Source organism: Biomphalaria glabrata, chromosome 17 (genome assembly GCF_947242115.1).
Source record: "Biomphalaria glabrata chromosome 17, xgBioGlab47.1, whole genome shotgun sequence".
Lineage (NCBI taxonomy): Eukaryota > Metazoa > Mollusca > Gastropoda > Planorbidae > Biomphalaria > Biomphalaria glabrata.
In genome coordinates, this window is record NC_074727.1 from 28336197 (window position 1) to 28364159 (window position 27963).

Consider the following 27963-nt stretch of genomic DNA (forward strand, 5'->3'; position numbering starts at 1 on the left):
TATATAAGTTTCCTGCAAGGCAGGAGTGGGGCGGCGCGCGTTTCTCGACATTCCCAGTGTCAGAGTTACCATTTGTCGCGGCGGATTCCTCCACTAGCGCGCCAGGGAACGGGCTAGTTAGAGCCTAGCTCGTGGACGCCGACCATTCCGCCCGACGCATCCCGCTAAGGCCGCGCCAGTCAGTTCAGTCTTTGCCCAAGAGAGACCCGCGAATCAGCCAAGTCCCAGGAGAACCCGACCAACCCTCGAGTTGGTGTCCAGCGCTATTCGCTTTTTGGAGAACCCGTGAGTCTCTTACTAACCGTTGCCTTGGGGCCCCACAGGGGGGGGGGGCTGGACATAACCACTTTGAGTTCTTTTTACACTTGCCGGCTGCTCATTCATCAGCGGCAAGCAACCAGTACCCTTGGCCACTCTAAGAGAGCGGAGTGTTCACGCGGCGACCACGATGAGGTGGTACTGGAACGTCGCGACCTGATGACTCCACTAGGTTACAAACCCCATCTGATGACTCCACTAGGTTACAAACCCCACCTGATGACTCCACTAGGTTACAAATCCCACCTGATGACGTCACTAGGCTAATGTTAAGTTGTTCTCATCAATGCACCTATGAATGTGTATGTGTTTCGCTATAACTTTTTTTAAATTTTTACAATACCTCTATTCAAATCACAACTTCATGGAACCTTCAAGAACCTGGACGCGTACCGCGAATCTTAAAAACGATTTTCCTAGAAATTTAACAGTTGCTGAATATCGCTGAGAAAAGAATTTGACTAGCTGCTCGTTGGTCACACGCGCGGGCGGGGGGGGGGACAACTCTAGTTAGACCGTTATGATTTTTTCAAAATAAACATATAAATCTATTGTAAATTGGACTTGAGTACTTGACCTAGATCTGGAGCCAATATCCGTTTTGAATGGACTATCGCGTTCTTGAATGGACTATCGCGTTCGGGAATTTTCCACTGTAAGCCTTTATTGATTCAAGAGTTAACTAAATGAATGTTTGTCTCGTTTAGTTCTAAAGGTCATGGCCATCAGAAGAGAAAGTCTAGAACAAACAGCATCCCACGTCGTGTCTTTTCACATTGCATCTTTTGCGTAAAATTATTGGCCTATTTGGCCTGTTTCTAGGAAAATCGTTTTAGCCATTTTTTTAAGATCAGCGGTCGGCGTCCAGGCTGGTTCCTGGCTGGTTCCAGGTTCCACGAAGTCCTGACTTGAATAGAGGTATTGTAAAAATGCTCCAGATTATAACGGTAATAGTAGGGTGAAATGTCACAAGGGTAAGTTGTCACAAACACTATATCGATGTAATGTGATGCGCTATCAGAAATGTGAAACTACAGCTGAGATGTTTACGGAAATATTTACAAATAGTTATAAAATGAAGTCGATACCTTTTCGCATTTTAAAATTATCACGATTCATTGTTTTTGACTGTTCGGAAAGTGGAATTTTATTTTTGTGTAATTTTGTTGAAAAACACTTATAATGTTGAGATGATTGTCTAACATTACACAGTTTCATGTCTCTGTGTATTAGTTACACATTGAAGTTAGTTTTTTTCTTAAAGCTCGACCCGATAAAATGTTATTGGAATAAATGTTCTGAAAATTGTTGTGGGGCAAGTTGTCACACAGGTTGGGGTAATATGTCACAGTTGTGACAATTTGCCCCACTGAAGATTAAGCATTTTGAAAACAAATTTTAATATTAATATTTGTTTATTAATAATTATTTTTTATTGATTCCTTTTTATGGATGATACCTAATAGATACCTAAATAGTATTAAGCGACTTTCTCTTTAAATAATGATGTTTACAAAGGTTAAGGCAGCATCAACATACAGATAAGATGTCCTCCAAGCGCAACATTTATTTTAGGAAAGAAGTTAGCTAGTCCTACTATTTAGATAGGTTGGAAGTTAGCTAGTCCTACTATTTAGATAGGTTGGAAGTTAGCTAGTCCTACTATTTAGATAGGTTGGAAGTTACCTAGTCCTACTATTTAGATAGGTTGGAAGTTAGCTAGTCCTACTATTTAGATAGGTTGGAAGTTAGCTAGTCCTACTATTTAGATAGGTTGGAAGTTAGCTAGTCCTACTATTTAGATAGGTTGGAAGTTAGCTAGTCCTACTATTTAGATAGGTTGGAAGTTAGCTAGTCCTACTATTTAGATAGGTTGGAAGTTAGCTAGTCCTACTATTTAGATAGGTTGGAAGTTAGCTAGTCCTACTATTTAGATAGGTTGGAAGTTAGCTAGTCCTACTATAGTAGGCCTAGTGATTTGTTCGGTATGAGACCTAGCTGGTGTACAATCTTATAGTAGGCCTAGTGATTTGTTCGGTATGAGACCTAGCTGGTGTACAATCTTATAGTAGGCCTAGTGATTTGTTCGGTATGAGACCTAGCTGGTGTACAATCTTATAGTAGGCCTAGTGATTTGTTCGGTATGAGACCTAGCTGGTGTACATTCTTATAGTAGGCCTAGTGATTTGTTCGGTATGAGACCTAGCTGGTGTACAATCTTATAGTAGGCATAGTGATTTGTTCGGTATGAGACCTAGCTGGTGTACAATCTTATAGTAGGCCTAGTGATTTGTTCGGTATGAGACCTAGCTGGTGTACAATCTCAAAACCAAAGTGAGAGGAAATTTACAAAAGCTATACTTTTCGATCCACTAAAATAGAACATGCTTTTAGATGTAACCGTTCAGAAGTGTATCTTTATTAAAGCTTTCGAAATATTGTAGTGTCAATCACAAAAATCCTGACCTAGGCGCCTTCAAATACCTAAATTCGGCACTAAGTATTTTATTCAATAAGTTTGTGTATAAATGTAAAAGATATTTAATAATGAGTCATTAATATTTTGTTCATCGTGACCTTAGATGCATTTTTTCAACCAATGAGTAAATCTATCAATGAATAAAAACTTACCTCCCCTGAAGTTTTTCATTTAAAAGTGGTAATTTTTTAGAAAAAAGCTTCTTGCATATTTAATTTGTTAAATTTAAGAAAACAAAAATTTAGCTATTGCATTAGAACTTTGTCAGATTTAAAATATTATGATATTGAATTTTCTATATCTTTTCTAGTTTCTGCTATCTAATCGAGACTGACGGACGGACAGATGGACGGACAGTCAGGCCACACTAAACTAATAGCTACTTTTCCGCTTTCAGGGGTCACTAAAAGTGTTTACTGCTCATCAATTTTTGTGGATAACTATTTAGTCAAATGAACATTTGATTTGCATCTTAGGTCACAATGATTATTATAAATTTACATTGAAAATAAATATTTAGCCTGGGAATAGATATAGCCGTTGGGTAAAAATTTGTTTTCTATTTCTGTTCGCAGGCATTGATTTCCCTTTGTCCTAACTAGCGGCGGGACTCTTAGTCAATGGGCCTTCTTTCTACGTCTTAAAGAAATACGCAGTTATCTTCACGCGCCATCTGTCACGCGCCACATTTTCTTTGTGTAGAGCTAGAGTGAACTATTTGGTCTTTTCATTCAACAAAAACTAAAAATCCATCTACCAGCTGTTCGAGGGATTTCTTTAGGCATTGTGTTCCACACCAAGATTTCGTTCGGTATGTAAACAAATACTTCACTCTAGTAGTGTATCGCTCTTCTATTTCCGAACCCATGAAGTCATTTACATCAAATCAAATTTCTGCTTGGCGTAACCATGGCAACTCAGTCCTCTTGGTTTATCTATACTATAAAGTAGAATATGAGGTGTATGTATGTGACTTATGGACATCAAAACCGCTTGACCAATCTTGATAAAACTTGGCAGGAATGTTTCTTGGGTACCAACTTAGACCTTAGTGTATGTATTGTAGCCCTAAAACAAACTTAAGACCCTCAAAAAAAATAATAAAGTTGTCAGACTCTATTAAAGCTATAGTATTTATAAATCTAGGCCATGGTTGACATGAGAAAAGATAGAAAGGATTTTGACCTAGATCTAATTTTAAGAAATACACTTTGCGCAGATGGTTTTTTACTTTGACACATGAAAATACAAAAGAAGATCCATTGATTTCATTATATAATAAAATTAACCTTCAATTTTGTGTTTCAAAAGCATTTTTTACATAAATTAGTTCCTGATATCTGTGACTACAGGTTAGACAATACCGTAATGAATCGCGTACTAAAAATTAATTCGTTTAATTGTTTACTTTATAATCCCATCCCTAGATCTAAAACTCGAATTCAACTCTAAGATGATAAAACTTCTCTTCGCACAGATAGTTTTATACTTTAACACATGAACATACTAATTATAGTCCATTCATTTCATATTTTGATCAAATAAACATTCAAATTTGGTTTTCTAAAGCATTTTTAAGAGACCAAATAACGTGACAAGTATGACTAATACAGTCCCAGCAGACCAAATAACGTGACAAGTATGACTAGTACATGGAGTCCCAGCAGACCAAATAACGTGACAAGTATGACTAGTACATGGAGTCCCAGCAGACCAAATAACGTGACAAGTATGACTAGTACATGGAGTCCCAGCAGACCAAAATAACGTGACAAGTATGACTAGTACATGGAGTCCCAGCAGACCAAATAACGTGACAAGTATGGGTGTTACGTAGAGTCCTAGCAGACCAAACATTTATTTAATGAGAAAAATATGAAACTACTTCAAGCCTTCAGTTACAAACACAGCTGTAATGGGTACCTGACATTAGTTGGGGAAAAAGTAAAGGCGGTTGGTCGTTGTGCTGGCCACATGACACCCTCGTTAACCGTAGGCCACAGAATCAGATGACCTTTACATCATCTGCCCTATAGACCACAAGGTCTGAAAGGGGAACTTTACTTTTTTAAAAACTTTTTATTCTCATTACAAGAAAAAGGTGTAAATGCTAGGAGAAAGAATTTCTGAAGCTGATAACGCCAGAATACGCTAAGCGCCGGGACCCGGCCACCTAATCTGACCCCTTGCCGGCTTGAGCGGAAACCCGCAGAATGCTCAATTCTATCTTCAGAAAGAACTTTATACAACGCTTAGAAATTATGTAGGCAAAATTATTAAAAAAAACAAAAACAAAAAAAAAACGAAATAGTTATCAAGGTTCCCAGGTTCTAAAAAGGGGGAGGGGAGCTCAAACGAAAATGTCGTCATGTAGGGGGTCGCCATCCGGAAAGTTGGAGAAACACTGCCTTAATGTGTTTTATTTCAAGTCAATTTGTAAGTGACTTTTACTAAGGATTATTTATTTTAAATCAATTCAAGAAAAATACTCAGCGCTGAGTTGCTTCATTTTGGCGTAGTGGTGTGTTGGATAAATTTGTAAGCACCTCCAAATTCGCGTATATTAGATGATTGTGGACACAATGCACATCTGTCCAAAATACAAGCGAGATAATCCTAATCAAAGGTTACTGAACGTTGAAAAAGTTTCACCGTCAATGGCTTTGGTATTTAGAGTCACTTTATTCTGCAGACAATGGTCCATGTCGTTTTTTTTAGGAATAAATAAATAAAGGCGACATTACAGGCTACAAAAGGAGTCAATGATTAGGGCCATATTAATTCTGAAAGACACGAATGTAATACAGAAAGAATTTTTTAAAATGCTCTTTAAAAACAACAATAGATGCAACGCATTAAAGAATATATGATTTTAAATAGATAGAATGAATTATTATTGGCAATGTCTCGCTTTTAAAGGATTCTCAAATAGTTTATTTGACATACACACACACAAAGGGTATTTGTATCAATTAATAAAGGCAATTTCGAAATTTGAATAAAATAAAAAAAAATCCTTAAATTGTATAAATACATAAATACTTGTACAAAACGTTAGATTGTACACCAGATAGGTCTCATACCGAACAAATCACTAGGCCTACTATTAGATTGTACACCAGCTAGGTCTCATACCGAACAAATCACTAGGCCTACTATAAGATTGTACACCAGCTAGGTCTCATACCGAACAAATCACTAGGCCTACTATAAGATTGTACACCAGCTAGGTCTCATACCGAACAAATCACTAGGCCTACTATAAGATTGTACACCAGCTAGGTCTCATACCGAACAAATCACTAGGCCTACTATTAGATTGTACACCAGATAGGTCTCATACCGAACAAATCACTAGGCCTACTATTAGATTGTACACCAGATAGGTCTCAAACCGAACAAATCACTAGGCCTACTATAAGATTGTACACCAGCTAGGTCTCATACCGAACAAATCACTAGGCCTACTATAAGATTGTACACCAGGTATGTCTCATACCGAACAAATTACTAGGCCTACTATAAGATTGTACACCAGGTAAGTCTCATACGGAACAAATCACTAGGCCTACTATAAGATTGTACACCAGTTAGGTCTCATACCGAACAAATCACTAGGCCTACTATTAGATTGTACACCAGCTAGGTCTCATACCGAACAAATCACTAGGCCTACTATAATATTGTACACCAGCTAGGTCTCATACCGAACAAATCACTAGGCCTACTATAAGATTGTACACCAGGTATGTCTCATACCGAACAAATCACTAGGCCTACTATAAGATTGTACACCAGGTATGTCTCATACCGAACAAATCACTAGGCCTACTATAAGATTGTACACCAGCTAGGTCTCATACCGAACAAATCACTAGGCCTACTATAAGATTGTACACCAGGTATGTCTCATACCGAACAAATCACTAGGCCTACTATAAGATTGTACACCAGATAGGTCTCATACCGAACAAATCACTAGGCCTACTATAAGATTGTACACCAGGTATGTCTCATACCGAACAAATCACTAGGCCTACTATAAGATTGTACACCAGCTAGGTCTCATACCGAACAAATCACTAGGCCTACTATAAGATTGTACACCAGCTAGGTCTCATACCGAACAAATCACTAGGCCTACTATAAGATTGTACACCAGGTATGTCTCATACCGAACAAATCACTAGGCCTACTATAAGATTGTACACCAGGTATGTCTCATACAAAACAAATCACTAGGCCTACTATAAGATTGTACACCAGGTATGTCTCATACCGAACAAATCACTAGGCCTACTATAAGATTGTACACCAGCTAGGTCTCATACCGAACAAATCACTAGGCCTACTATAAGATTGTACACCAGCTAGGTCTCATACCGAACAAATCACTAGGCCTACTATAAGATTGTACACCAGCTAGGTCTCATACCGAACAAATCACTAGGCCTACTATTATTGCCTCTATTTCTTATACATATCATGTTGCAATACATGAACATTTTCTGTGGGTTTCGACCAATGACTGGTACACTGGAGAACGACTTTATAACGTCGTAATAGAAAACAATGCAAAGTTAAAATTGGAAATCAAACACCTAGAGGGCATGACCACGGTAGCGAATAGGAAAGGGGGGGGGGAAAAAGGGAATAATCTACGAACATGGATTGAAATGACATTAAACGGCTTTTGGTTCAGTGTCCAGCTTGTTGGTAATACATTTTTTCAGAAAAAAAATGGGGGGGGGGCGGCATTTTTTTTATTTCGCACACAGGCGGCCACAATCCTCGCGGCGGCCCTGTATATATACATATGTAAACATCCTGAACATGACGGACAGACAAACTGACAGGCAAAATGCACAATATATCTATAGGTCACACATCTTTAAATGAAATACTATAAGAACTTACTTTCTCCCAAATCTATGTACCCTCGTTAGCTCTCTCTCTCGTGTTAATACAGACATTTTTAGTCTCACTATATGATAGGAACGTGTGACGTCATGTTGTTGTTTTTTCTTTACTCGGTGCACTAAATGTTTTTTTAAAGCCAACATTCTCGTGTGTTCAAGACATTTGTAGTCTAACAAGGCCGTGGGGCGTGTGTCATGTCATATGGAATACATTCTTTAAATGAAATTTTAATAAGAACTCGGTGCACTAAATGTTTTTTAAAGCTAACGTTCTCTTATAGATAAAAACACATTTTAGTCTAACTATGGAGCTAGGCCGTGTTACGTAGACTTAAGAATTTTTTCCTCTCTAGATTTTTTCCACTAGATCTAGATTTTTTTACACTAAATCTAGATTTTTAACACTAAATCTATTATTATTATAGCTTTTATATAGCGCTACTTTCATGCTTATAAGCATGCTCAGAGCGCTTTGGTCCAAATCTCATTTGTGGACCAGTGTGGGGGGGGGTATCTAGGAGTTGGTTTTCCGTGCTGCCTTAAGCCGCTCAGTAAACGCAACTCTGCCCGAGTCGGGTGTCGAACCTTCTAGGTAGCCAAGACAAGCCAAGTTCAAGCGCACTTAGCCTCTCGACTACACTTCTTTAAAATTTAAAAATAAATAAATCTTGATTTATATTCTAATTAAAATCATTGTAGATTCTAGATCTAGAATTTCTAGGTCAAGTTAAGAATTATATAGACTAGATCAAGATCTAGAATTTCAATTTCTAGATCTAAATCTAGACTTAAAGTGTAGATTTTGATTTCCATATGTCTAGATCTATTTTGCAATTTTATAATATACTAAACTTATCTACTATTTTTAAATTTAATGTTGCATTCAGTTTATTGATGGATTATCTAGGCTTTTTTATTGTATGTAAATCTTACCTAAATTAGGCTACATCCAAATTATTCAAAATTTAGATCTTAGATCAGGAAGATATATAGACCTATTTACATATATATATATATATATATATATATATATATATATATATATATATATATATATATATATATATATATATATATATATATATATATATATATATATATATATATATATATCTTAAGAGTGCTAAATCAGAAGTTTAGTTTATGTAGATCTACATCCCTACAAATCAATGCTGAAAGATTATCTAAAATCGTCTGGCTATTAGTTTGTAACCAGTTTGTTATTAAGTTATGAGCAATGCCTGGTCGTGCGGTTAGCGTGCTGGACTGGTTATCTCGACGGCCCCGGGTTGTATGTTTGTTTGTTTTATATGTTTCGAATGTTCCTTCAGAGTTGAAGTTAGTTTACTTCCTAGTCCAAACATCCCACAGGACGACGGGGGATGGGAACGGGCAGGGTTTGAACCAGGGACCATCGATAAATCCGAACAGTCTAGCACACAAACATCACGACCAGGCAGGGTTCATGCACTGATCGCTGCCATCCTCCGTCGTCCAGCGAGAAATTAATTATTTTCAACTTAGAAGAACATCCGAAACATGTAAAACATTAAAAAAAAAACATTTTTACAACGGCAACTTAAACTTTGAAACATGATTAACTTTAGACCATCAAAACTAAATCACGTCATGACTATTCCTTGCGAATAGGCGGATCCGACAGGGATCCGACTCCGACGGGAGCCGCCTCTGAGTTTGTGTGATAACACACACTCTTTTTGTAATCTTGTTTAAAATCTCGTGATTGTGATTCTCTCTTTATGTTTTCAGGCTGTTGGGCAAGAAGTGGAGACTATCTTTTCACGTGGAACTAAGAGAGACAACTGATCTCAAGTTTTGTTCACGTGAAACTAAGAAAGATAACTGATCTCATGTTTTGTTCACGTGGAACTAAGAGAGACAACTAATCTCATGTTTTTTTCACGTGGAACTAAGAGAGACAACTGATCTCATGTTTTTTTCACGTGGAACTAAGAGAGACAACTGATCTCATGTTTTTTTCACGTGGAACTAAGAGAGACAACTGATCTCATGTTTTTTTCACGTGGAACTAAGAGAGACAACTGATCTCATGTTTTTTTCACGTGGAACTAAGAGAGACAACTGATCTCATGGTTGTTCGTTTCTTTTAAAAATGAAACACAAAACAAAAAAAAAGTATTTCCAGTCAGACACAAACTTCATCAGTCCATGACAACCTCCAGTCAGACACAAACTTCATCAGTCCATGACAACCTCCAGTCAGACACAAACTTCATCAGTCCATGACAACCTCCAGTCAGAAACAAACTTCATCAGTCCATGACAACCTCCAGTCAGAAACAAACTTCATCAGTCCATGACAACCTCCAGTCAGAAACAAACTTCATCAGTCCATGACAACCTCCAGTCAGAAACAAACTTCATCAGTCCATGACAATCTCCAGTCAGACACAAACTTCATCAGTCCATGACAACCTCCAGTCAGAAACAAACTTCATCAGTCCATGACAACCTCCAGTCAGACACAAACTTCATCAGTCCATGACAACCTCCAGTCAGACACAAACTTCATCAGTCCATGACAACCTTCAGTCAGAAACAAACTTCATCAGTCCATGACAATCTCCAGTCAGAAACAAACTTCATCAGTCCATGACAATCTCCAGTCAGAAACAAACTTCATCAGTCCATGACAATCTCCAGTTAGAAACTAACTTCATCAGTCCATGACAATCTCCAGTCAGACACAAACTTCATCAGTCCATGACAATCTCCAGTCAGACACAAACTTCATCAGTCCATGACAACCTCCAGTCAGAAACTAACTTCATCAGTCCATGACAATCTCCAGTCAGACACAAACTTCATCAGTCCATGACAATCTCCAATCAAAAACAAACTTCATCAGTCCATGACAATCTCCAGTCAGACACAAACTTCATCAGTTCATGACAATCTCCAGTCAGACACAAACTTCATCAGTCCATGACAACCTCCAGTCAGAAACTAACTTCATCAGTCCATGACAATCTCCAGTCAGACACAAACTTCATCAGTCAATGACAATCTCCAGTCAGACACAAACTTCATCAGTCCATGACAACCTCCAGTCAGAAACTAACTTCATCAGTCCATGACAATCTCCAGTCAGACACAAACTTCATCAGTCCATGACAATCTCCAGTCAAAAACAAACTTCATCAGTTCATGACAACCTCCAGTCAGAAACTAACTTCATCAGTCCACGACAATCTCCAGTCAGACACAAACTTCATCAGTCCATGACAATCTGCAGTCAAAAACAAACTTCATCAGTCCATGACAACCTCCAGTCAGAAACAAACTTCATCAGTCCATGACAATCTCCAGTCAAAAACAAACTTAATCAGTCCATGACAATCTCCAGTCAGAAACAAAATTAATCAGCCCAGGACTTGTCGCTGAATATCCAAACATTGAACAATGAAGCTGCGTGACCTTTTGGCCCATTCATTGCCACGAGTCAGAAATAAAAAAAAGAAAACGACTCCTGTCCCGGACAGAACTGCTATTCAGTTCAAGCCAAATGTCGATTCTTTTTGGTTGACCAGTTCAACAACTGAATCGAAAGATGCTTCTGAAATCACGGAGGCTAGCTGGCATGGTAATGCCCTATACAAAGGCCTTGACTCCGCCAGAAGTGTTGACTTTGATGCATACACCAGCGGTATCGTGACGTCGCAGAGTGCGGAAGGTTTTTCAACTCAATTAATCGCGCTAGGAAATCACTCTCGGATGGCTGTCTCAGATTTTAACACTTCGTCCTCAAACTTGTTCTCACACATGTCCTCACATATACCCTCACACATGTCCACACATATACCCTCACACATGTCCTCCATTTCAAACACAGCAGCAGCAGAGCCGTACACCTCAACTTATTGTCACTACCACCGGCATGAGCACCACTATCAGCACTATGTTGCAGGCAAATCAATGACGTCATGGACTCCTCCAGACATGCAAGCTCGTGCTATGCCCTTTCAAGCCAAGCGTAACGTGCACGCTTGTGTTATGCCCTGTCAGGCATCGGCCAAGCGAGACATTGGTTTCTTTCAGAAGTCCTTCAGATCTTTAAAAAAACACTGTGGCAAAGTCAGGACAGAGATGACTGACAATAAACCGATGGGTCCTGATGACCTTTCATCACGTTGTGTCGTCTGTCACTTTCCTGACAGCCCCATTGATAGAAAGCTGACGGAAAGAAAACCAAACGTGAAGCCCAAAAGAAAGGGAGTGAAAGAATCGTTCAAGACTCAGGAGAACAAAGAGGTTTCCAATGCTAAGGGAGCTAAATGCTGGTATTCGGACAATGAGGCATCCCTAACTCCAGCTCACCAGGGCAGATCTCTGTTTAGAGAGTCCTCCGTTGAAAGTTGCTCTTCACAACACTACTCTTGCTCAAGGGATGGTTCCGCAGCCAGAGACTTCACAGGTTTCGACTCAGCCTCTCTCTCTGGATACGAATCTGATTTCCCTAAAGTCCATAGATCTAGATCGAGGATAAAAACGAACCCTTGGCTTCCTTCGCCTCAACCTTCGGGAGGAAGACGCAGTGAACATTTCAATCTCAATGACGTCACTGCAAGAACATTTCACAGGTCAGCGTCTTTCGAGATTCAGAAAGAAAATTCATTCTCGTCAACAAGGTCTTCTTGGACAGACTGTAACACTAACAAAGTCACACCAAGACACAGATCTCTAACGCCATTGGATATCAACGTGACATTGGGAATGGACATTTCGAGAGTCCAGGCTAGACCTCCCAAGTTGAATGACCTAAACGTAGACAAGTCCCCCAGACCATCGTCCATCGTGTCCCCAAACACTGAGTTCGTAATGCTAGCCGACAACCTGGAACAGTTGGCTAGTAATATTAGCTTTGAGTACGAAGACATGCTCGATTCCACATTAGAGAGCGTATCAGTGTTGCAAGACGGTGGTCAAGCGTCCATTCAGGACTTATTAACCGACGATCAAATGGGAAAATCTGTGAAAAAAAACAATGTTCTCCCCTCGGACCAGTGCCTGCAAAGTGCCAACAGTCCAGACTCTGGAGTGGGTGGATTGACCTCTAGTGACGCTGAGGATGTAGGTAGGTCAACTATTGGAACTGAATCGAGACCTGCTGACATTGTGTGCGTCACTTCCTCACTTAGCAATAAAACTTGGCCCGCCAATGATTCTTTCCTTCAAGGTATGCAAATCGATCTCAATGTGACAGCTTTAAATTCTAAAGATGCACCTTTAGTCAAGAAAAAGTATCCAACGAAATTCAACTCTAGTAAACACATCAAATCAGATGGCGAAAGCTCGGCCACAGTTTCTGAGTCGGATGTTGACAACTCAACCTATTCTACTGTTGAAGGACACAAACTAACCTTACCAACATTACAAGATCGGCCAAAATGTATTCATTCAACTCTTATGATTGACGAGCGACTAGATATTCGTTACCCAAGCCACCATCAAGGCGCCAATCATGCCATGGGGTCTACACTCTTAAAGCATCTTTCACCAAAGGTTCTCCATGGAGTGACTACCAACAGATACTCAGACCCATCAAAGGTTCTCAATAGAATGAGTACCAACAGACATTCAGACCCAATTGTTGGCACCTGCTTGCGTCCATCAAACTTAAACTCTAGACATGCCCTAAAAATCAATGCGATGGAAACAGCTGGCCACGTGACTGGCTGGACAGTACATTTACCTAGAAATATTTCAACGTCAGAGTGCTCTCCAACTGAGAACTGGCAGTGTGACGTCACTGTGTCCAGTTGTAGCAGCACTGAAGCATATGAACAAAATACAAAACTCAAAGATCTGATTATAACAATGAAGGATACAAGAAACTATTCCCAGGAAACTCTAGACTTGAAATCAAACAGTCTGATGGAGTCTGCGTTGGAGCATAGCTTTGACATGAGTGATGCAAGTGTACAAACTGACTTTGATGAGGATTTTTCAAGATGGGAGGTACTTGACTTTCTGGACAATGTCCACGAAGATGTCATTGACCCAGTAGAAAGAACACGTCTGTGGCTTCTAACTGGCAATATGCAAGACTCGGCAGATACTGGCTACTCGAGTTTAACCAGAGAGACTCAAAACGTATTTGCTGGAGAAACACACGAACTTGTCCAACAGAAAACAGAAAGAAACTCTTGGACACAGTTGGTGCATAGAAACTCGCCAACTCTTTTGTCTGATGTATCAAGTGACAACTCTTTTATTTTGGAAATTAAAAAATATGACCCAGGTTTAGATGGAAACAAGAAAGTACTTCAAGTACCAAATGCTCTGCACACAACTTCAAAAAATACATGTTCGACAAGATTCAAAGCTCTTCCTGAAGAAACTGTCCATCAAATGTTCTCTGGGATTGAACTTCAGTTTCAGGAAATTTTCAAACAAATTGAACAGCATGAAAACAATTGCCCACACAAAACAGAATTAAAAGGAGCTAGAGATGGTCAAGATGATCATGACAAGTCTAAGGTCATAACACCTAGAGATGGTCAAGATGATCTTGACAAGCCAAAGGTCTGCACAGCTGGAGATGATCTTGAGCGCGAATTGAAATCAAAATCTCTGACTGATGCTGAAACTGGTGAAAATAAAAACCACAGGTGTTTTCTACAGAGCGGCGAGTTAGGTCACGATGACATCTCTACTCTACAAGGAATGAAAACTTTCCAGAAGACTCTAGCTAGCAAGCAGTTACCAAATGATGAACTTAAAGAAACCCTGACCGAGTTCTCTGTACTCCACAGAAATACATTAGAGACTCTAAGAGATACAACCCACAGCGACATTCAAACTAATGACCAGTTACCAGCAGGACAGTCTCAAGACAAAGCCGACTATCTGGCCTTTTTAAAAGACGTACCTCTTAGACGTCACCAGCTGAAACGTCCACTCTATCTAGTACCTGGTGTAGGCCCGGTAGATATGTCCAACGCTGAACAGATGAACATGGTTTATGAGAGACATACATCTCTTCCCGGGCCTTCCCTTTCGCCAACTGGCAAGCATAATGGGAAAAAGATTAAGTTTAAAAAAGGTCAAGGTCAGAGATCAGAGAGGAATAGAATACAAAGTCTTGAAAATGCTGGCATCGCATTCCAAACTCGAGATTTGAGCCTGAGCTCATTACATCCTCTCGGACATCTGGACTCACCACATCCTCTCGGACATCTGGTCTCAGCACATTCTGATACTCCTCTTGGCTCAATCCATCCACAACTACAAACAGAGTGGTGGGTCTGAGCTATTCAAAGGACATCAATAGTAACACGTTCATCAACTTATTGATCTCGTGATCTGAGCCTCTACTCTCCACCAGATGCTAGAAAGTTATGTCAGGAACAAAAAGCACTGACATGTATACATGACACACTTCAAGCATGAACAATCTTGAGGCCAAACGGATGTCGCTGCGCCAAGAAAAAGAACTCTTTGGTGTTTCTCGGAATTCACGAAGGCTAAAACCAAACGCAGAATGTATACGGGGCGAGAGAAGTTCAAGTGTCTTAATGATCTCAGAACCCAACTGTAGGAACAGAGCCAAACTAAATCTAGTCAGACATATAAAGCAGAAGTTGGTGATATATTTTTTTTGCTTTGAATTGTCATTTGTGATGTAAAAAAACAAAAACATGAATGTTTCCAAATGGAACACTTATAAACCCAATGGTTTGGGGGAGATGTTTTTGTCCAATGTATACAATCTACCCGTTGTGTTTCTTTATCACTAAACTTTCCAGTTCATTTTCTTGTCATGCAATATTTCAGTGGTGTAGCTAGGGTGGGGGGAGGGATTACAAATTTGAAAATCCCTCCCGGGCCCCCCACTTGAATGGTCCTCGAAATGAGTGTCCGAAACTTGTTTTTTACATTAAATATTACCCACTTATTTCATGTCATGATGTCGAATGTCAAAATGCAGGGGCCCTTATAGAGGTAACCCCCCTTCCCCAAATCCCTATCTACACCTCTGCAATATTTCTTGCTATTTCACACATAGATGTGTTGAGTCCACAGATCTTGTTTTGTTTTAAATTAATTTTTAGTCAATTATTTCATTTTATAACTATTAGATTTCCAATCCTCCAACAAAAGTTGTGACTCTAGTCTCTGACATTTCTCTACAAACTTCGTTTGTTTACTTAGTGAACAGCCACAGTCTCTTACTCAAAAATAAAATGTTGTCATCTTTGGGGGTGAGAGATTCACACGGGCCTCCATTTTTCTAAGATCTTTAGTTTGAAGTCAACATTGAAAAGTCTTCTGTATTTAAGCATAAAAACAAGTGGACTGGGTGATTTCTTCTACACGATGTGTGTGTGTGTGTAAGAACATTACTTTGCTGTTTGTATGTGTGCGGAATCCTGTCCACATTGCTTGGATGTATGTAAGTTTGTACTAAAAGTTTAGTTGAGTTATCTCCTCGTGTCTACTTGTGATAGACATTTTTGTTAGGACACAGCTCTTTGTATTTTGTTTGTGTACACAATTCTAAATGCTACAGGACAATCAGTCGACTACAAGACTAGTGCAAGGACTCATTAAATGTTACAGGACAATCAGTCGACTACAAGACTAGTGCAAGGACTCATTAAATGACACAGTACAATTGCATTTTTTTCCAATGTATAATAATTGATTGAATTGTAATTTTCTTTCTGCTGTGATTGTATAATCAAATGAATTTCAAGTATTGTTGATATCTGTGATTCTTTTATAAATGATGAACCTATTTTTCTTATCTGTGATGGAATTATAAATTTGACTGAATTGAACCATTCATGTTTCTGTTGATAAATAATTGATTGAGTTTAATAAGTAACATGGGTCTGGCTGTTAAATGAAGAGTTGAGAGACCTCGTGATATGACATGACATGATATGACATGACAGAACTCATGATAAAAGAGTTGATAGACCTCAAAATAAAAGAGTTGACAGACCTCAAAATAAAAGAGTTGACAGACCTCATGATAAAAGAGTTGACAGACCTCATGATAAAAGAGTTGACAGACCTCAAAATAAAAGAGTTGACAGACCTCACGATAAAAGAGTTGACAGTCCTCATGATAAAAGAGTTGACAGACCTCATGATAAAAGAGTTGACAGACCTCATGATAAAAGAGTTGACAGACCTCAAAATAAAAGAGTTGACAGACCTCAAAATAAAAGAGTTGACAGACTTCATGATAAAAGAGTTGACAGGCCTCATAATAAAAGAGTTAACAGGCCTCATGATGACTAAGACTTTACTAAGTAGTTTGAGTTCAGACTGAAGAAAAAAAAATTTACAAACCTACATTTTTTTATTGATTCATGTCTTGTCTACCCAATCAATAATTGTCAAAGTTTAGACTTGATCCGTGAAAGCGTGCCTGAGAAAACGTGTACATACAGATAGACAGACGGAGTTTATATCAGCTTTGCACAAAGATCTTAAACTTAGACTATCTAGGTTTGCAATGTAAAACTTTTCCAATGACACTATAGCTCTGAAGTGTAGAGATACTAGAAACAGGAAGACATATACAAGAACTGCAACAATTAAACTGTTCTGTGTTGTAGTCATCAAGTTATGTGTGTATGTGTCAGAGTATTTCAAATTTCATTACAATGTCTAATTCACTCCATTGAATTGTATGTTTAGTTCATGAGCAGTGTGCTTAGCAGCTTAGGTCATTGATTTCTATGCTATGTGTGTCAAACATTCTCTCCCTTGCTGTTTGCTAAGCTACAAATACAATCTCTTGATCTATGGAACCTTTTTTTTTTGGTCATCATAGAATAAAATAAATGGCAACAAATACTTCATTCATCAAAGTCTTGGATCTGTTTTAGTTAATGTTAGTCTTTCATCAGTTTTAGTTAATGTTAGTCTTTCATCTGTTTTAGTCAATGTTAGTCTTTCATCTGTTTTAGTCAATGCTAGTCTTTCAACTGTTTTAGTTAATGTTAGTCTTGGATCTGTTTTAGTCAATGTAAGTCTTTCATCTGTTTTAGTCGATGTTAGTCTTGGATCTGTTTTAGTTAATGTTAGTCTTGGATCTGTTTTAGTTAATGTAAGTCTTTCAACTGTTTTAGTCAATGGTTTTCGATCTGTTCATTTAGTCAATGTAAGACTTTGATGACACCCTTATCGTATGTTTTCACCAGAGCCCCCCCCCCTTTGCCTGACACATCGCAGATAAAAAAAACAATATAAATTTAAAGAGCATGTATTTATTGATGTCCATAAATGAATACTTCATTACTTCTAAAACTATTCTGAAATAAAAAATATACATTATGTCAAAGAACTGAGATGAGAGTCTGTAGACATTCCAGCAGGTGACATTAGAGTTATCCTTTTATCAACTCTGTTCTGCTGACTAGTCATTTCTAAGGCTACTTCTATAAAATACTGGATTGCCTCCAGAATGCTGCTGAAAGAGAGTTTTTTACTTTCACACATAAAAATTACAAAATATAGTCTATTGATTTCATTATTTAATAAAATTAAGCTTCAAATTTGTATTTCAAAAGCATTTTTACATAATATATAATAATATATATATATATATATTAGTCGACTCACGGCGTAGCATACGCCGTTATTTTGCAGGGCCGGCCTTGGACCCCTATGTGACCGCAGTGTGCCCCTCAATTTCAAAGGACCTGCGCTAATTCTAGGTGTAAATTATTAAATTAAACCATTGTATAACTTATAACAGAATTCCCGCAGCCTCCTGATTTACTAAGAGCTTCTTGAAATCTCCGGAAATTGCAAAATATACGAAAAAGTCATGGAAATATCCGGAAATTATTAAAATCTTTTGAAAACTCAAAAAAAAAATTGCAGAAATAAAAGAGTGATCTTTCCTTTACTTCTTCTTCTCGTCCAAACTCTTGAGCGAAGAAGAGAATTATATATATAGATATATCTGCGAATTTAGAATTCCTGACGTACATTCGTTCATTAGACATTACCGAAAGGTTACACATCTCTCTATTCCTAGGTCTAAAACTCTAATTCAACTCTAAGACGAAAGAACTTCTCTTCGCAAAGATAGTTTTATACTTTAACACATGAACATACTAATTATAATCCATTCATTTCATATTTTAATCAAATTAACATTCAAATTTGTTTTTTAACGCATTTTTCATACATTCGTTCGCTAAAGCAGCGAAGCCGTGTTGAATTTCATTCATGAATCGCGTAATCTAATAAAAAAAAAAGGTCATAAGAAATAATAAGAAATAAAGGAACACTGAAGAGTCACCTTAAACAAGACTTTATTCAACTAGAACGACACATGAACTGACGAAAGAGACTTGGACAGTAGCACAACTAAATCAATGTTGTGAACACATTCTCACTACGCTAAACAAACATAAACAAATCTATATATATAATTCTCTTCATCCCTCAAAAGTTTAAACAAGAAGTAAAGGAAAGATCACTCTCTTATTTCTGCGGATAGTCCACGAGAAAACACACGAGTAGTGTTCACACTACGGATGGCTGCCTGAGCGCTGGACTGTCGTTTAAATTTATCAAACCCTGCCCGCTCCCATCCCCCTTTGTTCTGCGGAAGGTTTGGACTAGGAAGTCAACTATCTTTAACTCTAACGGAACATTCGAAACATTGTCAAACATTTTACAAAGAAACATTTTACAAACACAAAACAACAGCGCCGGACTTAACCATTGTGACTTACAAGTCATGGAAAGAGATTAAGTAATCTACTATGTATATATATGTAAATAGCAGGGCTGTACTTAACCATTGTGACTTACAAGTCATGGAAAGAGATTAAGTAATCTACTATGTATATATATGTAAATAGCAGGGCTGTACTTAACCATTGTGACTTACAAGTCATGGAAAGAGATTAAGTAATCTACTATGTATATATATTAATAGCAGGGCTGTACTTAACCATTGTGACTTAGAAGTCATGGAAAGAGATTAAGTAATCTACTATGTATATATATGTAAATAGCAGGGCTGTACTTAACCATTGTGACTTAGAAGTCATGGAAAGAAACTAAGTAATCTACTATGTATATATATGTAAATAGCAGGGCTGTACTTAACCATTGTGACTTAGAAGTCATGGAAAGAGACTAAGTAATCTACTATGTATATATATGTAAATAGCAGGGCTGTACTTAACCATTGTGACTTAGAAGTCATGGAAAGAGATTAAGTAATCTACTATGTATATATATGTAAATAGCAGGGCTGTACTTAACCATTGTGACTTAGAAGTCATGGAAAGAGATTAAGTAATCTACTATGTATATATATATATAAATAGCAGGGCTGTACTTAACCATTGTGACTTAGAAGTCATGGAAAGAGATTAAGTAATCTACTATGTATATATATATAAATAGCAGGGCTGTACTTAACCATTGTGACTTAGAAGTCATGGAAAGAGATTAAGTAATCTGCGCTATCTGTGGACGGGAGTGTCTCTCCAAAATAGGGCTCCACAGCCACATGAGGAATTGTGCTCTGAGATGAACCATAGTCGTTCTACGACTGAAGGAGGCCAATGAGAATATATATGTAAATAGCAGGGCCGTACTTAACCATTGTGAGGCCCTATGCGAAACGGATTTCGCGGGACAAGTTTGGGTAGGAAAATTTAAGAGTTTGTATTAGAAAGTAAATTCGTCTATGCATTTTATCCATTCTTAACTACGTTTACGAGCCTTGCGTGTAGCAGTCATAGAGTATATCATAATAATTCTGTTTCCTACATAGATCACGCTCAATAGCAAGAATTACCAAATATTTCAATCTGTCTTTGAGAATTGTTGACCTCAAGTAATTCTTCAATAGTTTGGTAAATCGACATGAAGGCGCTGGAAATCTTTTTCAAAGAGTTGATGGGCTGGTGTTTTGTGTATTAAATATTTATTGAGAGTCGATGTCATTGTGTGCTTATTGGATTTAAGTATTATTTATATTTCCATGGACATCTGTAGTTGGAGTTCAAGTGTATCAAGTAATTTATTGTTTAAACAAGGAGCCAAGTCCAAGACACGATTCAAATGTATAACACAAGAATCTCTTGATACAAACTTCGTTTTAGTTGTAAGTTTAAAAAACAATCCCCACAGTACGCAGTTTTGACATATCCTCATTATTCCCTTGACAACAATCTTAATTAGTATACTTCCATGATTAGTCTAAATAAATCACAGATGTAGGTCTAGATTTAGATTTAGATATATTAAACACATTTGAACAAAATTTACATCTATACATTATTAAGGATCTTATCTTCTTATAGCTTAGGAGTGCAGATTTATTTATTATGTAAACAGTAGTACCCATGGGCGTAGCCATGGGGTTTCTTGGGGTTCAACCCCCACAAATGAAATTCCGAGGGTGGAATTTCGTGACTGATTTTTTGCTTTCATTTTGTTTACTTTAGGTGAGATTTAGACTTCAAATTTTTCGGATATTTTTAAAAGGTATAACTTGACTTTAGAGGGTTAACCTTCACTTGCCCAGCGCAGCCTATGGGGGGGGGGGATGTTTAAGTTTAGAATCCCCGATACAGGGAGTTGTGCGGTTACACCCCTCTCTTTTATAAAACAAAAGCAAAAAAAATCTAACAAAATCCCCAAATTCCAAGAGGATAAATGAGGGGGATTTTGATTTTAAAACCTTTTCCAACATTTTTTTTACGATAAAACCCCCTCTTTCATATAAGGCTAATGTCTGTCACCAGATTCTATGAAAGTAGCCAAGAGGGGTTTTGTGTTTAAATCCCCCCCTCCAGCAGGGTTTGAAGCTAAAAACCACCTCTTCAATATTAAAAAAAGTAAATTACACACTCAAAATTCTATGAAGGTAGCTAAGTGGGCTTCGAACTGACCACAAGGCCTTGGCTTATCTTCGGAGCACGAACTTTACGAACCACCGAGTTACGAGGTGGGCTCTGATACTCCAGGACTACAACCTTCGACGTGTGTCACATCAAAGAAAAGGACAATATACTAGCGGACTTGTGCTCAAGACTGGTGTGATTCTCATAGAAAGACTATTCTAGTATAGTTGTTGCTTTGTATTATGTATGTATGTATGTATGTATGTATATATATATATATATATATATATATATACGGCTAGTCTTCGAGTCCAAAGACTAGTGATAGTAATAGTTTCATAATTCTTTACGGCAACCTATGTGTGAATAGTTGCTTATTCTTGACTTTCTGAAGGTTGTGTTCTTCAGTTTCAAGTCTAGGCAATAGTTCCTAATTCTTTTTGCTTATTACAGTTGACTATGTATTTCAATTGTCAGTAGCTCTGTGAAGACTGGACTTGTCTTCGCAAGATCCAGTTAGGGGGAGAGGGGGATGTCGTGCGCATCTAGAGTTGCTTCTTGTGGGATGTTTCTCTTTTGTGCACCATAATGGTTTGGGCTTTAGTTTCTAAGCACGCGCTATATTGGTGTCATTGCTCTGCTTGTTTTCGCCTTGAGGTGGAGTTCTCTGTTGGGGTTTTCTTCCCCAGTGTTGGGTAAGTTAGTTTATTTTGCGTTAGTCTTCGCGGGGTAGTTTTGAAATCGTTATTAGTATAATATTGTAATGGCGGTCTCAAGGAATGTGTATTTTCTTGTTTAGGGACGCAGGCTTGGCACTCTGTTGTAGTCAAGCCTGATTTGTTTGGTATGGTCCGTGCATCCATGGCATTGTGAATGATTGTGTGTGAACTTCGCGAGTCCTGATCAAATTGTGGCATTGAGCTTTAGGTGTGCTATATTCCATCTGCATAATACATATGGCTTATATTTGCCCTTGTAAATACTATTGCTCTTCATTCATCATTCATATCATAATATTCATACATTAATTAAATTGTTGAACGTACACTCTTGTTGTTAACTCATGTAAGTTAACTTCTCGTTATTGTTAAAATTGTTCATGTTGAACAATTGTTGTTCAGTTGAATGACATGTATTCGGTGTTCAGTAAGCCATAGTTCTAAATGCTATTACTCTTTGCTTTGGTTTATACTGTCGAGGTGGGGGAACCTGGGAGTTCAAGGAACCTATGTCTAGTGGGGGAACCTGGGAGTTCAAGGAACCTATGTCTAGTGGGGGAACCTGGGAGTTCAAGGAACCTATGTCTACCCCTAAATCAACGAGCAGGAAACACACCTGACACACACACACACAAACACATATGGCCGGGAGGGGGGTCTGATCATGTGAAAACAGTGCGAGAACAAGCCTTAGAGACCCTTAAGGTGGTAAAGCGACTAGCCACGACCAAGTGGGGGACCAAAGCAAACGTTTTGCGGGCCCTCTACATTGGGTTTGTGAGGGCGAGGATGGAGTACTCGTCTCTTGCACAAGTCTATGCTTCTCAAACGTCTCTAGCGGGGCTGGACTCAGTGCAGAACCAAGCTATTAGACTTATCTTTGGTGCATTTCGTACGACGCCAACTGCGGCATGTGAGGTCATGACGAATCTCCCACCACTGAGATTACGAAGGGAGCGGACCGTTATGATTGCCTTCGAAAAATTCAAACGGATGGAAGAAGGCTGCTCCGTCAGAAGTCTGGTCGACAACTGGCGGGGTGGGGATCGGCTGAAATGGAACTCCTTCATGCACGCTGTGCGGGAATTGTCCAAAGAAGTTGACCTACCCCAGAGCAGAGCAGCTCTCGTTCTGCATGGGGCTTCTTCCCCTGAGAATGCTCCTGGAATCCCGGAGGGGAGGAAATCGCTGATCGACCCAGAAGTCAACAAGAAATGTACAAAACTGTCCTACGAAGCACGGCCAGGAAAACTGTCGCCCAGTACCCAGCAGATACCATACAAGCGTAAACAGATGGTTCTACAAGAGAGAACCTAGGTCAATAGACGTCTGGGTATGGCGTGGTAGTGCGATTCCCTGGCTCCACCGAGATTCTGGGACCGTGTCCTGGCATGGGCAACTATGTAGCTCAGTGGTTCCCAAACTTTTTTGTCTCGTAGACCCCTTGCCATGTTTTCTGGCTTTCGGTAGACCCCCTACTTAACTTGTATTGAATTTTTGCAAATACATCAAAATATTTTTAAAACAAATTTCTAACTGTAGTGAGTTAAAGAGTGAAAAAATAATTTACAGCTACACATAGGGTTATAGAGATCTATTTTTTAAATTGATAAAATTCAAATTTAAACTAATTAAAATAACAATTTATATTTATTACTGGAATCACCAAACACATTGGAATTGTTTTTTGTTTTTTTTTTTTGCACATCTATTATCTGTTGCTACGGATATTATGTTTCATATAGCAATTTGTTGTTCTATGAAGTAGTCTTCAAACATTAAATAGTAATCAATTAATTAATTAGCCATATGTATCATTGTAAAAGTTTTCGCAAGTTTCTCATGTATTCTTTTATCTTTCACGTCTTGCACAAAATATTGGGTGCGCAGAACGGTTTTCAATAACAGGAGAAGGGGTGAAGGTGAGTACCTAGTGAGTACCCAAACCAGTAAACTTTTGGCAGGAAGGACTCATTAGACTTGGCTTGCTACTCACCTAGCAGAAGGAAAAGTAAATTCAAACTGTGCTGTCTAGCAGCTATACCCGAACATGGAAACAACGTGGGTCAACCCTGTTAAAAATAAGGAGCCGGCGACCTTTAGGCAGTTTGCATCACACAGCGCTACACCCTGTCAGAGCCTGCGACGCCGCTGATCCCAAACTGTATATATGTCGTTTGGAAAGAATTACAAAAAAAAAAAGCTTTTAATTTTATAACTTATGCCACAGATGTGACCTTGAACTGTATTGTTGATTATAGAAATTCTTTTAATAATATCAGATGTAGATTTGTGTAAAACAGTTATTTAAAACTAGACAGCTGCAGAGTGAATACATAAACAATGTAATATCTAAAGATAACAACAAAAACCTATGGTCATACATTAAGTCTAAGAAAATGGAAACAACAGGCGTAGCGCCATTAAAAGATGAACATAACATAATACATAATGATAATGAAACTAAAGCAAACATTCTAAACAAATACTTTGCATCAGCATTCTCAGCCCCAGGAGACAAAGACATATTACTGAATTTGAACCAAGTAGACAACATAGAAGATATAGTAGTACAAGAAAATGGAATTCAGAAACTATTAGCCAACACCAAACCAAATAAAGCTTCTGGACCTGATGGTATTCCAGCTAGATTACTCAAAGAACTAAGTAATGAGCTAGCCCCAGTGTTCAAAATACTCTTTCAGGCTTCACTTAACCAGGGCAGAGTACCAAAGGACTGGAAAGAAGCTAATGTCACCCCCCTATTTAAAAAAGGAGAAAAATCTGACCCAGGGAACTACAGACCAGTATCACTTACCAGCATCACATGTAAAATCCTAGAACACATAATATGTAGCAACATCATAAACCACTTAGACAAACATAATGTCCTCACACCATACCAACATGGCTTTAGGAAATATAGATCATGTGAAACACAACTAATAGGACTAATTGATGATTTTTCAAAAGGTTTAGATAATAGTGAACAAATAGATGCTATCTTACTAGATTTTTCTAAGGCTTTTGACAAAGTTCACCACCATAGTTTGCTTAAAAAATTAAAATATTTCGGCATTAATGGTCCACTGCATCAGTGGATTAAAGACTTTCTGATAGGGAGAGAACAAACTGTAATAATAAATGGCTCTAAATCAACACCGATAACAGTAAACTCAGGTGTACCTCAAGGTACAGTCTTGGGTCCACTACTATTTTTAATTTACATAAATGATTTACCAAATTGCATTAGTTCAGGAACAAAAGTCAGATTATTTGCAGACGATTGCATAATATATAGAACAATAAAAACAACACAAGACACAGATATTTTACAAAGAGAATTAGATGAATTACAGAAATGGGAATCAAATTGGAGCATGTCTTTCCACCCAGAAAAATGTCAGTTGTTAAGAGTAACAAAAAAACTAAAACAAATTAATTCCACTTATCTTATTCATGGCAAACCAGTATCACAGACTAAAAACGCAAAATACCTAGGTGTTATAATAAATGAAAAACTATCATGGAATCCACATATTGATGAAACTACAAAAAAATCAAACAAAGCATTAGGATTTATTAAAAGAAATTTCTATAAATCAAATAAGAACATAAAACTAAAATGTTACTTAACCTTGGTTAGGCCAATAATAGAATATGCATCCTCCGTTTGGGACCCCTCAACTCAAGAAAACATTAAGAAACTGGAACAGACACAAAATAGAGCAGTGAGATTCATAACAAACGAATATTCACATTTGACTAGAGTAACACCTTTAGTAAAATCACTAAATTTAGAAAGCCTTCAGGACAGAAGGCTCAAAAGTAAAGTAGCAATCATACATAAAACACTGAACCATAATCTTCAAATACAAAAACAAAATTTAATAAAATACTCTGAAAGACACAAAGATAAAGGCACATTCCTCATCCCATATGCTAGGACAAATTTGTACAAATACTCCTTCTTCCCTAGTGCTATTAGAGCATGGAATGGGTTGCCTGAGCTAGCCAGGAAAACCAGTGACTTGGCAGAATTTAAGTCATTGGTTAATATGCATGACTAAATGCATGACGCGTAGGACGTAATCATCTTCTTTTTTGAAGTAACGTCTGTATTATATAAGATAAGAAACTACAACGTCGGGTAAAATCAATGTTTTACCTATAGTGTTTTCCGTATGGGCGACGCCCATGATATATATATATAGAGTGGGGGGGGGGGGAATCGGAATTTAGTGACTGATTTTTTGCTTTGATTTTGTTTATTTTAGGTGAGATTTTAATACTAAACCATCACTTACCCCAGCACAACCAAAGGGGTTTTGAGTTTAAAACCCCCTACCAGGGGGGTTCAAGTTAAAAACCCCCTACCAGGGGGGTTTGAGTTTAAAAACCCCTACCAGGGCGTTCGAGTTTAAAACCCCCTACCAGGGGTTTTGAGTTTAAAACCCCCTACCAGGGGTTTTGAGTTTTAAACCCCCTACCAGGGGTTTTGAGTTTTAAACCCCCTACCCGGGGTTTTTGCAGTTAACTCCCCCTCTTCTATGAAACAAAACAAAAAAATGCAAACGAAAATCCCCTAATTCCAAGAGCACAGTTAAGGAAGATTTTGATTTTTAAACCCCCTCTAAAATTTACGATAAACCCACTCTTCAATATAAAAAAAAAGCTAATTACGCACTCAAAATGTTATGAGCGTAGATAAATGGGTTTTGACTCAGTTTTGAGTTTATACCCCACTTCAGCGTGGTTTGAAGGTACAAAATACCTCTTTAATAATAAAAACAAAGCAAATTATACACTCAAAATGTTAAGAGTGTAGTCAAATGGGGTTTTGAGTTTCAACTCCCCTCCAGTGGAGTTTGTAGCTAAAAAGTACCTCTTCAATATAAATAAAAGCAAATTACTCAATCTAAAATCTATGAGTGGTTTTGAGTTTAACCCCCCCCCCCCCCGAGGGGTTTGAGGATAAAAAATACATCTTAAGTGTAAGAAAAAAAAAGCAAATTACGCACTCAAAATGCTATGAGCATTGCCAAAAGGGATTTTGAGTTTAAACCCCCATTCAGAGGGGTTTGATGCTAAAAATACCCCTTCAATATAAAAAAAAAGCAAATTACACACTAAAATTATTTGAGCGTAGCCAATCCAATCGGGGGTTTTGAGTTTAAACCCCTCTTCTACAGATGGCTTTTTTTTAAAGTTTAAAACCCCTCCAGATGGTTTTGAGTTTAATTAAGATCCCCTTACAGAGCATTTTGAGGTGGAAAACCCCCAACAGATGATTTTGAGGATAAAACTTCTCTTTTTGATATAAAATCTAAAGCAAACTACAGTCACTTAATTCAAAGAGCGTATTCAAGAGATGTTACACATTTTACCAGTGGAAGGGCTCCATTAATAAACTGCTGTGAATAGTCATCTGCCGAAATTGAAAAACACTAAATGTGGCTCAACGAAGATGGCTAAGAAAGATTTTAGGAGTCAGTTATAGAGATCGGGTCTAAATCAAGGAAATCCTATGCCAAACTGGGAGTCGACCCCTTAGTAAGATTGTGAGAGATCGACGCATGAGATTTGCGGGACATGTTCTCCGACAAACTGTATTACGCATAAGAAGAGTTGCAATGATATCCTAGTAC

The 27963-nt window shown here is 38.1% G+C and overlaps 1 protein-coding gene and 1 long non-coding RNA gene across 6 annotated transcripts in view; one reads left to right on the top strand and one right to left on the bottom strand.

Moving 5' to 3' along the window:
• The window catches only part of LOC106072810 (uncharacterized), a 40168-nt gene extending 22592 nt beyond the window's left edge, over positions 1 to 17576 (top strand). For 3 of the 4 annotated variants that reach the window (XM_056015283.1, XM_056015284.1, XM_056015285.1), the window contains one exon: positions 9487 to 17576. In XM_056015283.1, coding sequence (XP_055871258.1) covers positions 11161 to 15009 — 3849 coding nt within the window. In that variant the 5' untranslated portion in view covers positions 9487 to 11160 and the 3' untranslated portion in view covers positions 15010 to 17576. Of the gene's footprint in view, positions 1 to 3372; positions 3609 to 9486 lie in introns of all 4 variants that reach the window. The other variant, XM_056015282.1, reaches the window with a different exon arrangement.
• Positions 17577 to 17968: 392 nt separating this feature from the next.
• On the bottom strand, positions 17969 to 27804 carry LOC129923614 (uncharacterized). Of its 2 annotated transcripts, none has more exons than XR_008775564.1 (2): positions 27703 to 27804; positions 17969 to 18184 (listed from the first exon to the last, which is right to left on the bottom strand). It is a non-coding gene; the product is annotated as an uncharacterized LOC129923614 (long non-coding RNA). The 2 variants fall into 2 exon arrangements; XR_008775565.1 differs by having other exon boundaries at positions 17969 to 18187.
• Positions 27805 to 27963: the final 159 nt, after the last annotated feature.